The sequence below is a fragment of the Triticum aestivum genome, chromosome 3D, assembly GCF_018294505.1.
Source record: "Triticum aestivum cultivar Chinese Spring chromosome 3D, IWGSC CS RefSeq v2.1, whole genome shotgun sequence".
Classification (NCBI taxonomy): Eukaryota; Viridiplantae; Streptophyta; class Magnoliopsida; order Poales; family Poaceae; genus Triticum; species Triticum aestivum.
In genome coordinates this window covers 31,972,429-31,987,287 of record NC_057802.1, presented here as the reverse complement: position 1 = coordinate 31,987,287, position 14,859 = coordinate 31,972,429, and the positions used below count along the sequence as shown (strand labels likewise).

Here is a 14,859-nt window from a genome sequence, read left to right as displayed (position 1 = left end):
CCCGGGTCCGGATGGCCTCTCGGTTAAATTCTTTCAGACCTTCTGGAATGTGATCAAGCCTGAGATCATGGCCATCTTCGACGAGTTCTACATTGGGTCCATCGACCTCGGGCGCCTCAACTTTGGGATCATTTCGCTCATTCCCAAGGTGCCTGGGGCGTCCGACATCCGCCAGTTTCGTCCGATCATGGTGATTAATGTGATCTTCCGGATTCTGGCAAAAGGGTACGCCAATAGGGTGACCCCTCTTGCCGACCACATTACCCACCCCAACCAATCCGCCTTCATTCAAGGTCGGTATATCCTGGATGGGGTGCTAGTCCTTCATGAAATCCTGCATGAGGTCCGATCCAAACACCTCAGGGCGGTCTTCCTGAAGATCGATTTCCATAAGGCATACGACACTGTTAGCTGGCCCTTCCTTTGGGAAGTTCTGATCCGGAAAGGCTTCGACGAACGATGGATCACCAGAGTGATGCAGATGGTCTCCTGCGGTCGCAGTGCCGTGAACATCAATGGGGAGATTGGCCCTTACTTCCCCACCCTCTGTGGGGTTAGACAAGGCGACCCTTTCTCCCCATTCTTGTTCAATATGGTGGTGGACGCGCTTGCCACCATCCTGGACAAGGCTAAGGCTGCGGGCCATATTCGTGGGATCTCTCCCCATCTGGCCGGTGGCTCTGGGATCTCCCTGCTCCAGTACGCCGACGACACCATCATTATGGTCGAAGGCTCGGACGCGGACATCGCTAACCTTAAGTTCCTCCTCCTTTGCTTCCAACAAATGGTTGGCCTCAAGATCAACTTCGACAAGAGTGATGTGATGGTAATGGGCTACTCTCCGGGGGAGGCCCTCGACATTGCCAACCGCCTCAACTGCCGCCTAGGCTCCTTCCCTACGACTTACTTGGGAACGCCCATTAGTGACTCTCGGCTTACCGTTGCAGACTTGCGTCCGACAGTGGCCAAGCTGCGAACGCGCATTGAGCCATGGCAGGGTAGGTGGCTGTTGAAGGCGGCTCGGACGATTCTCATCAACTCCTCCCTCTCCAACCTCCTCCTGTTCCTCATGAGCTTCTACAGCCTTCACGAGACTCTTCACCATGAGATCGCCAAAGTCCAATCTTGCTTCTATTGGACTGGTGATAACAATAAGCAGAAATACCATATGGTTAGCTGGCCAGACATCTGCAAGCCCCGGGATCAAGGAGGCCTAGGTATCATGTGCTCTAAGCGCATGAATATTGCCCTCCTTTCCCGCTGGCTCTGGCGCATTTCGCAAGGGCACGACGGCCTTTGGTTAGACATCATCCGGAACAAGTACCTGCATGGGCAACCCCTGGCCTTCTGTCAAACGTCTGGCGGTTCCCAGTTTTGGCAGTCGGTCATCCAACTGCTCCCCGTCCTCCGCATTGGGACTTCCATCTCGGTTGGATCGGGTGCTGCGACATTGTTCTGGTTTGACCGGTGAGCGGGAGACACCCCCTTCGCGGCTCGCTTCCCCGACCTCTTCTCCATCGCCGTCGCCCCTCGATCTCAGTAGAGAGGGCCCTGATTGACTTAGGGCGCCTCGCTTTCCGGAGGCCATTTGGGCCTCCGGAAGCCACCGCTTGGCAGGAGCTGCTTGATTGCGTCGCTCTCTAGCCGGTAGTGGATGCTGGCCCGGATGAGGTTCACTGGCGTCTTGAGCCTTCGGGCCAATTCTCCACCAAGTCCCTCTATATGGCCATCGCCCCTCCTCCGCCCCTCCCCCCTTCCGGCGGTGTGGTCCATCCGCCTGCCACTGAAAATTTGGATATTCATGTGGCAATGGATCCGCGGACGGATCCCGTCTGGGGTGGAGGTTCGCAAGCGCAATGGCCCTGGTTCCGGCCTCTGCCCGCTGTGTGGTACCCCCGAAGATTCGAATCACATCTTCTTCTCCTGTGTGTCCGCTCAATTCGTGTGGAGCTACTTTAGAGAGGTGGTGGGAGGTGATTGGTGCCACACCAACTTCCCCGACCTCTTCGCCGAACTCCAGAACTCACCCTGCCCTCTCGTCACATTAGGTGGCTTGAGATTGGTGCACTCGCGTGGACCCTCTGGACGATCTGCAATAAGCTTGTGATTCAGCGCACACCTCTTTGATGGGCTACTGACGCTCTCTTCAAACTGTCTGCTTACTTGCAGCTTTGGCGGCTGCTTAGCCGCCCTCAGGATCGGGACGCCATCTCTGCCTTCATCGCCGACCTTCGCTCGATGGCTGTCCGTCTGTCGCCGTCGCTCCCTCCTCCGCCTCTGGAGCCAGATTAGACGCCCGGCATGTTCAACGGCTTCGGTCGCCTCTTTTTTTTAATGTTTTTTGGGCCTGTTGAGTTGTGCCCTCAGTAGAACCTTTGTACTCCTTGTTGTGTGACTTGTGCGTGTGTGTTTTGGACTAGTTCGTGTATGTGTGCTCTTGGCGGTTTGCTTTATTTATAAAGCGGAGCGAAAGCCTTTTTTGGTCAAGTTCGCTGTCGCCCCCGCCACCTATATTTGCCGCCTTCGCCGTCTCCTGGCGCCGCCGGCCACCTACTCGAGCTCCTCTGCCGATCCTCCGGCGCCGTTTGGTCAAACCAGCCACTTACTTCTCCTCTCCCTTGGGATTGCCCCTTTTCTATACCTACTATTAAAGGGAATATGTATTCTTGATTTGGTTCCGTTTTGTTTCGTCCCGTTTTGATGTTTTTTACGTACGCTGTGCAAAGGAAACTAGAAAAATAGCTGACAACGTACCTGAAAAGGATACAGGGATAGCCGGCCCATATGCAGAGGAAACAAAAAACTAAGCAACAATGACGTACTTGAAAGGAAAGCGAGACGGCTGGCCCATATGTCTATATTAGTTGCCAGACCATGTTGCGCTAAGGACGCTCCGTCGCTCGGCCGAGGAGAGAACGCACGACGTACAACATGCGTACGGCACCGCCGCTGCTGCCTTCCTCCAGCTCCATGTCCGTTTTGGATTGAATCCACGTAGGAGAACTACTCCAGTGCAGAGCCATCGATGCCCCGGTCTGGATTCCACAAAGAATTCCCGCAATCTTTACCTAACAATAAAGGACGGAGGTTTTCATAATTCTTCATACGTCATCTCTTTATATCTGTTGATTTTGCGTTAACCATGAAGATTGATGGATAAGATTTATCTACCTTTTTTCATTTTATATAAAAAAACATTCTGAACGGAAAAATTAGTGCTCCCGTCAAGAATCGAACCCACAACCTCCGCTTTACATCTCTTCGCGACGAACTAGCCGAGCTAGCCCAAATATCTGATTCTGGTCGTACGTCATCGGAAATTTACAGAAAAGTCCTTGTATTTTTATGTAATTTGACCCGCAGTCGTCCTACTAAGTCAAACCGAATCGGTACAGGCCGAGGGAAAAGAAAAGAAAACGCCCGACGACCTTATCTCCCGCATCTCCACCTCCAGCGCGCCGCTACCCCCTTCCACGCTGCCGCCCGCCACGCGCCGCCCCCGCCGGCCACCGCCCCTCCGGCGCGCGCCGCCCCTCCGCCGTGCGCCGCCACCACCCCTGCGGCTTTCCACCACCGGGGACACTCGACGCCGACGCCGCACCTTCCCCCAACTCGTCTCTCTCCTCCTCCTTTGCCCACCGCTCTTCGTCACCCGGCCAACTCCGTCGAAACGGGCAGGCGGCGCTGGAGTTCGCCGGAACGGGCCGGCGGGCGGTAAGAGGCGCGGCGGCGGCGCGAGGAAAACTGACAGATTCAGGCGCGGCATCGAGGGATCGAGCCGCTGGTGCGGCAGCTTGCTACGATGGCGGCGGCTGGTGCCCTGCTCATCCAGAGAAAGAGAGACACAGGGCGTGAGGGAGAGAGGAGAGAGAGGAAGAAAGGAGAAGGAGAAGGGGCGCAGGGTGAGGGAGGCGGGCAGGGCGGCGTGCTCCTGTTGAGGCGGCAGGGCTCGCTGCGGGCTGGTTCCTCGGGATCGAGCCTTGGCTTTCTCGAGGCGTGCGGTTGCCGGCAAGGGTAGCACATCTCGCTGGAGCACACGTTGTTCCTGGCCAGAGGCCTCAGATCGACCTGCTGGGCTCGGTGCTGCTGAGCAACGAGGGTGGCGGGGGGTCAAAGGGATCATTGAGGACGCCAGCAACAGCCTCTTCAAACTACGCGTAATTCCTGTACCATTGGCTTTATCAGTTATTTGTAGAGATTCACCCTCTTTGTGTCGAGGAAAGAGCCGGAAGGAGAGTACATGGACGAGGGGAAGAATGGCTAGGCAGATTGCCCACAACTCTGCACAGGTGCAGCCAAACAAAGCCTAGCTGGACATCATTTGTCAAGGTTTGCACACAACTACACATTGAAAATTCTAGCTGGGTTGATCCAGATCTTGGTGTTACTGCCTATCATCCATAGCATCTCCTCTTTTTACCACCAGCCACCACTACCACAATGGTACAGATCTCACCTGCAACTCCATGTCACTACTATCATACTTGTTGTTTGTTTGGTCCATCTTCAGTTCCTCACACAAATCAGGTTGTCCCACCGGCCTACAGAACTTGGATATTTGCTACGACAGTCTGCCATGTGGTGCATTACTTGGTTGATGCCCATCGAGAGTTCAAGACTAATCCACACTAAGCATTCTTGATTCCTTATTAGTTGCATTATTTTCAGATCCATTACCTTCTTGCATATCGTCATCTATGCAGCACATGCCAACAAGCTCTGTCGACGTGGTGCGTATATAGTAATCTAACAAGGCAGCACCCATTATAAATGATTTTCTATGCATCTCGATTTCATCCCATATCAAAGATTTTTTATCTCGATTTTCTTATGTATAGCACATGCATATCAGAGAAGTCACATCCGCTTAATTATCATGTATCACAAAGTTAGGCAGTAGTAGAATAAGATCATACAACTGCCTGTTATTTTAGATATTATGATGTATAGTAAGGTGCCGGTTTGCAGGAAATAAAGCACAATTGTGACACGAAAAGTTTGAACATAACCAACGTGGTTTTATCTTGCATTCATGAGACTCGCCTTTAAAGTGTTATCTTTTCACACAGAGAGACATACGAGACCATGAGGGCATCCTATAGACAAAAAGGACATTCAAGGAATTAAGAAACTGAATCGTCTCCGCAGAACAAACTGCAAGCTTTGAAATCATTGAAGTGTTGGCAATTCCGTAATCTCTTAACATAGGCTGCCACCATCATGCTTCTCAGGTAGGCTAATCCTTTTCTCCATCAAGTTGTTCATTACGTTCACGACAGTGAGTAGCACAGAACCTAAACAAATGCATAATATTGTCTGTTGATGTCCCCACCACGAAGGCCCGGAGACTCTGTTCATAATCACCTCTCGCCATATCCGGTGAGGATTATGGTCTAGGCAGAGCAGCGCATGATGTTGTAGTGTGTCTATTGTCAATGACACTGTCGTGATATTGTCCACTTTGTCCCGGTGGTTCGAAAGCGACGCAATGACATCATGTTTCTTCTCCTCAGTGAGTTTATTATTTTTCATAGACCTCATGGTATAAATATAAGTTCTTGATTCTTCTTCCACTCGATCATATTCATCTGCATCTACTTGGTTGAAATATATTTTTTCCCGAGTGAATACCTTGCTTGTGTATAACTGCTATGTAGGAGTAGAGTACCGAGGGCTGAGGAGACAAGTGCTGGAGAGGGTGGCATGCATCAGGGTGAGAGGGAAGAAAGTGCTGGAGGATGTAAACATTTGGAGGAACATGTATAGAGTGGTTCTTTGTGGGGAAAATGTATAGAGTGGTTGGTGTATACGTCCTTTTTGTGATAATAATAAATGAAGTGCATTCTGGTGTTATGGTTGTGACTGAAGATGTTACCGGCAGAAGCAATTGCTACGTAAGTGTGAATAGCCTGGTGTGGTGCCTCTTTTGATCCTGCTTTGTTTATTTTGCAAATCATTAATATATTTCCATCGCTTTTCTTCTTCCATGATTGCTCTAATCTCCAGCAGTTTTGTGTTGTTGATAATAAGTAGTTTATGCAGTTGTGATCATGAAATTGTATTGAGCAGAATAGGAAAATGTTATTCATAATGGAATAGATTATGCCTTAACTCTGTTCAAGATAGGTCTAAGATGTGATCATGGAATTTTACTTAGAAAAAAGGTTATTTGTTTAATGGAATAGATTGTTCCTGAACTCTGCTCGATTATGCCGTAACTCTGCTCGAGACTGATCTCAACTCAAATATTTTGGAAAGAAAAATGAGTGCCACCTGAATTATAAGTTTATAACACAACGTGTCTCATTCGAAATTGTGCTTATAAGGTGTTTGATCTGAAAACTACGTTCATGTATACAATGTGGTATAAAAGGTTGATGAAATCATCATATGAAAATGCTTGAGCGTTTCTAAACTACATAGTACAGTATTATGAGTTTTTTTTTGCATTATTTCCCAGTTCTCTTGAGGTACTATTCCGCAATCCCGCCTACCAGATAAATGAGAGGGGTTTTGTTTACTTAACGTGGTTGCCTGATTAACGAAGTCATGGTTTCTGTTAGCTGTTTTTTCCCACTACCTAAACAACAACTTATCTTTCTACCTACAATACACATTACTCCTCGATTACGTACAAGACACGCATGGTGTTGATGTTCTGAGGGCTAAATGTTCAATTTTAGAGGAAAGTAATCTCAGATTTCTAACTGAACTATAATCACATCTAGGTATGGTTGGAGAACAAAGAACATATTACACATCAATGTACCCTTCTAGATTGCTGTAGAACAACTAAAGTTTATGTCCCGTTGCAACGCACGGGCACTTGTGCTAGTGATGTCTTATTAAACAAGTGACAGGTTGAATGAGATCTGAATGTGGCGATTGGCTGATCACCGGAGCAATCAGCTTCTGCGAGATGATTGCTTTGACTCTTGAGTTCTATTTCTTGCTCAAGGATTGGTTTTGAAAGGTAAGATCTGTGCTGTATTCCAGATCTTGAATTTCTGTTACAAGGATATGAATTTGTTGAACATTGTCTATGTTTTTAACCATCCTAACAACATGTTGTGCATTCATTGTCAGCCTGCAAGTTTGCTACACTTCCCAAGGAATCACTGTATTTTTGGTGGATCAACCTCATCAAGTTTGTCTCATGGCAGCCATATTGGGTTCTCTTGTTGGGTCATGTGCCAAAAAATTGCAAGAAGTTATTACAGAAGAGGCTGCTCTGATTCTAGGGGTAAAAGAAGACCTCAGAGAACTGCAGGGAATAAGATCCAAATACAATGCTTCCTTAATGATGCTGAGGCAAGGAGGACAGAAGAAACAGCAGTTAACAATTGACTTGGGGAGCTAAGAGATGCTATGTATTATGCTGATGATATTATTGACCTGGCAAGATCTGAAGGAGGCAAGCTACTAGTGGAACGTCCTTCATCATCAAGAAAGCCAACTAAATGTAGTGGTATTTCATTTTTCACCTGCATTCCTGTTGTTCAGAAGCGTCATAAGATTGCTGTTCAAATCCGAGACTTCAATGCCGATCTTGAGAAGATTTCAAAGTCGGGTGAAATTTTTTAAAGCATCAGAATATATGCAACCTAAAGCAGAAGTTCAGAATCTGAAGCATATGAGAACTAGTCACCTTGTGGAGCCTAATCTTGTGGGAAAGCACACTTTACATGCTTGCAAAAGATTGGTTGAACGGATTCTTACACATAAGGAAGAGAAGGCATACAAGGTTGGTATTGTTGGAACAGGAGGGGTTGGGAAGACAACTCTAGCTCAAAAAATATATAATGCTGAAAACTTAAAAGGAGCCTTTAGCAACCAAGCATGGATTTGTGTTTCTCGGGATTACTCAGATATCACTCTTTTGAAAGAACTTCTTCGAAATTTTGGGGTACATCATGAGCACTGTTTTAAATAGCCCGCTATAGCTCCGCTATAGCACGCTATAGCATTTACAGAAGGTCTTGCGCTAAGAGACTTTGATCCAAACAAATGAACAAACATTTTAAATAGCTCGCTATAGCTTCGCTATAGCACGCTATAGCATTTAGAAAAGGTCCGCCGCTAAGAGGCTTAGCGCGCTATTTAAAACTATGATCATGAGCAAGGCGAAACTTTGGGAGAGCTCAGCAGCAAGCTTGCAGCAGTCGTTTGGGGGAAAAGTTTCTTCCGTGTGCTAGATGATGTTTGGGAGCCTGAGGTGTGGACCAATGTACTTAGAACTCCTTTACATGCTGCTGCAGCTGGTGTAATTCTTGTAACCACTCGACATGATGCAGTTGCACATGCAACTGGGGTGGAGGATCCACATCAAGTTGATTCAATGTCGGCAGAGGTAGGATGGGAGCTGCTTTGGAAGAGTATGAACATCAGTGATGAAAGAGATGTGGAGGACCTTCGGAATATAGGACTGGATATTATTCGTAAGTGTGGTGGACTTCCTCTTGCAATCAAGGTTACTGCTCGTGTTCTAGCAACTAAAGATAAAACTGACAATGCGTGGAGGAAATTTATCAATAGAAGCGCTTGGTCTGTGGGCAATCTTCCTACTGAGCTCAGAGGTGCTTTGTATTTGAGTTATGATGACCTGCCACATCATCTGAAGCAGTGTTTCCTTTATTGTGCATTGTATCCTGAAGATTCAACCATGAGCCGTGATGATCTTGTCATGTTATGGGTTGCTGAAGGATTTATAGAGGAGCAGCATGGTCAACTACTAGAAGAAACAGCAGAAGAGTACTACTATGAGCTAATCCATCGGAATCTCCTCCAACCAGATGGTATATATTTTGACCACATGAGATGCCAAATGCATGACCTCTTAAGGCAGCTTGCTTGTTATTTATCAAGAGAAGAATGCTTTATTGGAGACCCTGAATCTTTAGGGCCTACCAATATGTCAAAAATGCGACGCCTTACTGTTGTGACTAAGAAGGGTATATTAGTGTTACCTAGCATGGCTAATGGGGAAGCTAGGGCGAGGACCTTCCAAACTGATCAGCAGCCACGGAGAGTTGAGGATACATTTTTCATGAGATTTCCGTACCTCAGAATTTTGGAACTGAGTGACTCGCTTCTGCAGAGCATCCCAGATTATATTGGAAAACTGATACATCTACGTCTACTTGATCTTGATGGTACCTGCATATCTTGTCTTCCGGAGTCCATCAGCTCTCTTATAAACCTTCAGATACTGAACTTGCAAAGGTGTCAAGATCTGCACGGCCTTCCATTAGCAATCACTAGATTGTCCAATTTAAGGCGCCTTGGTCTTGCTGGTACACCAATCAATCAGGTTCCAGAAGGGATAGGTAGACTGAAATATCTCAATGATCTAGGAGGATTTCCTGTCGGTGGTGTAAGTGATGATGCTAAAACTCAGGATGGTTGGAAGCTGGAAGAGTTGGAACATCTGTCACATCTAAGGCGGCTTGACCTGATCAAATTGGAAAGAGCAGCTCTTCATACCACAGGTTCAGTTCTAGCAGACAAAAGGTATCTCCATGTTCTGAATCTATCATGCACCGATCGCACAGATGTACCATATTCAGAAGAAGATGTTAGCAATACTGAGAAGATCCTTGAGCAGTTAGTCCCTCCACAAAACCTGGAAGATCTTCTTATTAATGGATTCTTTGGTCGTAGGTATCCAACCTGGCTTGGCACTACCCATTTGTCTTCACTGAAACACTTGAAACTCGTAGATTGCAAAATCTGTGTGTATCTTCCACCAATTGGGCAGCTAGCCAACCTGAAATATCTGAAAATTGATGGAGCAACCAAAATTACCAAGATCGGACCTGAATTTGTGGGTTGCAGGGGGGCTAGGGCTAATCCGAGGTCCATGGTGTCAGTTGCTTTCCCCAAGCTCGAAGTGCTTGTCATCAGGGATTTGCACAACTGGGAGGATTGGTCCTTTATTGAAGATGCAGCAGGAGCAGCAGCCACAGAAGGGGGTGGGGATATAGATGCCGAGATGTGAAAAGGGGAAGCCCTGTCTCCAAGGTTGCATCTGCTGCCCCGTTTGAAGATGGAACTTGGGGGCTGCCCCAAGCTGAGGGCTCTCCCACGACAGCTTGGACGACATGCCACCAGCTTGAAAGAGCTCCATTTAAGAGGAGCAAGTTGCTTGAAGGTGGTGGAGGACCTCCAGTTCCTCTCTGAGAAACTTCTGATTGTAGGTTGTGAGGGCCTGGAAAGAGTATCGAACCTTCCTCAAAGTGAGAGAGTTAGGGCTACTTGATTCTCCAAACCTGAGGCGTGTTGAGGGGTTGGGTAGTTTGCAACAGCTGTGGTTGACATCCCTTTGCTTTGGGTGTCGGGGCTTCAAGAGCAGCACCGGGAGCTTCACGGTGAAGACATGGATGTCTACACATGGTGTAAAGGCTGAGATGGCACCAGAGACACGGTATGAAGCTTGAATAGTGGTTAGATTTTTAATTTCTATTTGGTATGGCAAAATGCCCTGGCAGAAGCACAACAAAGCGACATGTGTCCCTTTCCGCCAACGCTCATAGTGGAAAGCACTTTCCGCCATACCTTGTGGTGGAATGTACACGTGTCATCCGACCAGAAGTCATGAGTGACAAGAAGTCAGCAAAGAAATGGCAAGAGAAGCTAGATAAGCAGTCAGAGAAATCATAATAAATGAAAAGAAAGAGAGAAGCTGCATTCGTTCCACCGAAGGTCTGATTATTCTTTCGTGTGCATTTATTTATTAGTGGGCTTCTCTTTCTCTTGTAGAGTTATTAAATATTTTTCTCTTGTTATTTGTTTCAGGAAAACACTGTTGGTCTATCTGAATCTGCCAATGACAACAATGAGATTGCTGATATGACAAAATCCTTAAAGATATACGTTGCTGTTATTGTTTCGCACCTTACATATTTTGTTAATGCCTGTTCTTTTTAACTTGTTCTGGAGTATGTTCTGTGTTATCTTAGGGAGAGTGTGTTCTGTTCACACATCATTGTGTTTGTTCTCTATTTGCAGAAAAAAATGAACCAGAGGAAAATGTGAAAATCAAGTCACATGTTGCCAGTAATGAAGAAGCACAATGATGTGTGAAAAGAAGCGCAAATCATTAGCCAAGTAACGGCAACATGTCAGTGACTTGGATGATATCTCAAGTGTTTTAGTTAGTTGATTGAACTATTTGTCATTCCAGTTATACAACTAAGCAGCTGTACCTAGCCGGTTATATTGAATTTGAACAATTTTTTGGGGGAACCTTGAATTCCTGTCCTCGCAATCCTGGGTCAGCCGCTGACAGCTGCTCCAAAATGCAGGTGATCACCTCTGTCATCGTTGCTTTCTGCCCTCCCCGGAAGTTCCAGACCTCATTCATGACATGCTGTCCACGAGTACTATACTCGTTGAGCTCTCTCAGTGCATCCTTCACTACATTGCAGACGCTATCGCCGTAATCAAGCCGCAGCTTGCTTAGTCTTGGATCATTGTCATCTATAACCTCCTGCAATTGTCCAAAAACACCCTAGTGATTATTCGCACAAAATTCAGAGAATGTAAGGGCATGAATGCTGTAGGGAAATTGGATAGACACCTTATCTTCTTCATCGACCTGAATATTAGTAAACGGACGCCATGATGGCTTCTGTATTTCCTCCTGCCAATACGAGACCAACCTTGCAGCTTTGTCCTCTGGATCATTGTCCCTGTATTTCAAATTGCATGCGAAAAGGATTTTCATCAAGTTGGCCCATCCTTTTGATTCCAACAACGGTGCCCCCACTAATCGGCATGTCCTCAAAACCCTGCACATTTGCACATTATCATCATCATTTCAATGAGGAAAACCTCTAGCAATAATGTAACTCCTCCCAATGAGGAAAACAGAGCAACTAGAAATTTGAAAAACTATGGGTTTCTACTTTTACCTGAATCAACTCTTGGTGATTCTCTTGGAGCTCTTTGCTGTTGGCCTGCTCTCTTTTCAAGAGGTCTAGCAATGGAACTTTCAGCCTTTTCCCTTCCTCATCCAGAATATTTCTCACATACGTCATTACTGCATAAAGACGTTGATGGTCTTCCTCTGCGAGCATCTCCCCTGCTTGTAGTTTCATGTTCAGCTGCCGTGCGATGAGCACTAGGGCTTTATCCCTTTGCTCCAGTTGCCTCTCAAGTTGAATTAGCTTGGCATGAATAGCCTCCATCTCTTGCTACAAGGCGCGTATGAATAGCATGAGTGCTCAGTCTGTTAGTTATGAATGTAGCGATAATCTAGCTAAAAGAGCAAATATTTGTCTAGAGTTTACACTGAAATTGTTTTAAACTGATGCTTCCTAATACTAATTTAGGGGGAATACTGCCTGGGTAGCATCTGGATTGAATGAGGGACTGACACTGAAGCTAATTCTAGCATTAAAACTGTGAGTGCAGATACATGATTTGAATTCGATGCTGTTTTAACTCCCACCTACATGTTTTCGCTTGTAAATCAGGGCAAGTACTGATCAGAATTCGGCATTCAACATATTCACTTTTTTCAGTGTGCATTCGGCATTACCACATGTAACTTATTTTTTTATAACTGCGGACATCGGTGTTCATTTTCGAAATCACACTCTAAAGTTGAGGTGAAAATTCAGCACTCTGAAAACTGAAACTAAACATGTTACAGAATTCAGATAAGAAATGCATGACCCTACCTTCTCCAGCTCATGCAGCGCCAGATCATGGTCAGCCAGCTTGCTCTCTCCACCTGCCATGTCCAGTGTGTTGACCTCCAAAGCACCCTAAAACAATAAAAACAACACAAGACTATGTCAAGATGGCGAAAGCAAACAAACCGGGTCATACTGTGAGGGGAGGTAGCTTTGTTGGTTATTATTTATTGTTAAGGAGTATCCATGTGCCAACAATCTAGCTAAAAAGAACAAACATTCATGTGAATAGTTAGAATTTCCACTCAAATCTTCTCAGCACGGCAGATTTGAGAAGACTACTAGCTGCAGCATACTCCCTCATTCAGGCAGTGGAGAAGGTTTGAGTTAAAAATTCTAGCCTCAAACCTTTTTAGATTAATTCAACCATTAAACCTTTTTAGATGTACTATGGTGGCCTGTAAGCAGGGGAGATGCTCTCTGTTATTTGTTTCTCTGAGCATTTGCTGAATTGTGGTCCATGGTCAATACAATATTATGTCGGCATACAGTTCCAATTTTTGGCTGAAAAATGCATTTCAAATCCGCAACTGTTTTTTTGTAACGCTCGATATCGGTGTTCTTCTGCAAAACGACACTATGAAGTTGAGGTGAAGATCCAACACCCTGAAAACTGAATGTAAACTGACACTGATGCTAATTATGTATATGATTTGAATTTATGGTGTTTTTGCTCCCAGCTGCATATGTACACCGTGTTGTGTTGGTTGTAAGCTTCATTATGTTCAATGTAAAAAATCGACGTGCCGCTGTCATTTTTTGGCTATAAGCAATGCAGGGTTAATTTATAAAAACGCATTTCACGCCCTTTTAAGCCAGACTTGAGCATTCAACACTCTCAAAACTGAAGGTAAACTGACGCTGATGCTAGTTATTTTGATAACTGCTGATATCGGTGTTCATTTGCAAAACGACACTCTGAATGAAAATTCAACACTCTGAAAACTGAAAGTAAACTGACACTGATGCTAGTTCTAGATGATTTGTTAGAAGACATTGTAGAGCTGAGTTAAAAAGTTGAGCATTCTGAAAGTAAGACAGTATTTTAGAGCTCAGGTGAAAAATGGCATGAGCCTACCTTCTCCAGCTCCTGCAATTCTGCAATCTTGTCCATCTTCCACTCGAGCTCTTTCGTCGTGGCGTCCAGTTCAGCCCTGAGCCTCTGATTCTGCTCCTCCAGATCCTCACAGTCCAGGAAACTCCCCGCGGCGTCATCCCCGCGCAGGTCCAGGAAGTGGCTGTCGGGCTCGGGCGGCGCCGCTTCCTTGGCTGGCGCGGTGGCGGCGGCGGCCAGGGCGCTCCCGGCGGCCGGGTGCTGCTGCGCCTCAGAGGCCAGCAGGGCGCTCTCGGTGGCAATGTGCTGCTGCGCGTCGGAGGCCAGGGCGCTCTCGGTAGTAGGGTGGTGCTGCGCGTCGGAGGCGTGGGTGCTTGTGGCGATGGCGTCGAGGACCTTGCCGGCGTCGGCGTCGGCCATGGGCACGTCGCCGTCGCTTGACATATGAAAATGCAGTGTGTTTGCGTTGGGTAGGATGGATCTGCACTACTTCCTGGAGTACTACAGCATACTACTCCTGGCTAGTACTACTAGTTCAGTGGATGATTTTGTAAATTCAGTGCATTTCTTTTCCAAAGCTTTTTTTATTAGCATACCATCTTCATGCGCAAATATCTTTTCTAAAGCTATTTTAAGCACTGTTGTTGTTCAGGGAGAAATTATGCTTGATGAGTGTTATCAGCATGAGGGGAGGACCTCCATGCTAGTGTTGACCGAATGATTCTTCCCAATTGAGTTGCTAGTGCTGTATCATGTTGTGGGATCCAAAGATGGAGCCAGAAAGCAGTAGAGGTGCCAGTGCCAATAATCACCTTGGTGATGGAGCAAAACAGGGTGATATCCCGCCAAGAGCAGTATCGAGGAGACTGGAGTCACCCAGGTCACGAGAGGTGGTCCACCCGTAGGTAGTCGATAGGTGATTTTGAGCAGACAGTGGGAAGTCCATGTGAAGTTTAAGAAGGTGTTTCAGGAGTAGGCATTGGTTGAACTTGTGTAAAGAAGAGAAGGTGTTTTAGGGATAGAGATAGTTGAAGCTCCCAGATAAATACCCACTTCATCCCGGCACACTGCTGCAGTTGCTCTCCTCCGAGTGCCACATCGACATGG

The 14,859-nt window shown here is 46.5% G+C and overlaps 2 protein-coding genes and 1 pseudogene across 2 annotated transcripts; 1 reads left to right on the top strand and 2 right to left on the bottom strand.

Moving 5' to 3' along the window:
- Nucleotides 1-7,094: 7,094 nt before the first annotated feature.
- Nucleotides 7,095-11,648, top strand: LOC123077129 (putative disease resistance protein RGA4; annotated as a pseudogene).
- A 6-nt stretch (nt 11,649-11,654) lies between these two features.
- On the bottom strand, nt 11,655-12,190 carry LOC123077128 (factor of DNA methylation 3-like). The gene is made up of 2 exons (XM_044499344.1): nt 11,913-12,190; nt 11,655-11,789 (listed from the first exon to the last, which is right to left on the bottom strand). Exons 1-2 carry the CDS (start codon nt 12,186-12,188, stop codon nt 11,682-11,684), a joined length of 384 nt encoding a protein of 127 aa, XP_044355279.1. The 5' UTR covers nt 12,189-12,190; the 3' UTR covers nt 11,655-11,681.
- Nucleotides 12,191-12,600: 410 nt separating this feature from the next.
- On the bottom strand, nt 12,601-14,331 carry LOC123076100 (uncharacterized). The gene is made up of 3 exons (XM_044498520.1): nt 13,777-14,331; nt 12,684-12,770; nt 12,601-12,627 (listed from the first exon to the last, which is right to left on the bottom strand). The coding sequence occupies exons 1-3, from the start codon at nt 14,194-14,196 to the stop codon at nt 12,601-12,603; spliced, it is 534 nt and encodes a 177-aa protein (XP_044354455.1). The 5' UTR covers nt 14,197-14,331.
- Nucleotides 14,332-14,859: the final 528 nt, after the last annotated feature.

Excerpts from the sequence above, each read along its gene's own strand:
- LOC123076100 (XM_044498520.1), bottom strand. The coding sequence starts at position 14,196 with ATGTCAAGCGACGGCGACGTGCCCATGGCCGACGCCGACGCCGGCAAG. Across the intron at positions 12,771-13,776 it reads AATTGCAGGAGCTGGAGAAG|GGTGCTTTGGAGGTCAACAC; the intron begins GTAGGCTCATGC and ends TTATTGTTTTAG. Across the intron at positions 12,628-12,683 it reads CGCTGCATGAGCTGGAGAAG|AGTGCTGAATTTTCACCTCA; the intron begins GTAGGGTCATGC and ends TTCAGTTTTCAG.
- LOC123077128 (XM_044499344.1), bottom strand. The coding sequence starts at position 12,188 with ATGGAGGCTATTCATGCCAAGCTAATTCAACTTGAGAGGCAACTGGAG. Across the intron at positions 11,790-11,912 it reads ATCACCAAGAGTTGATTCAG|GGTTTTGAGGACATGCCGAT; the intron begins GTAAAAGTAGAA and ends GCAAATGTGCAG.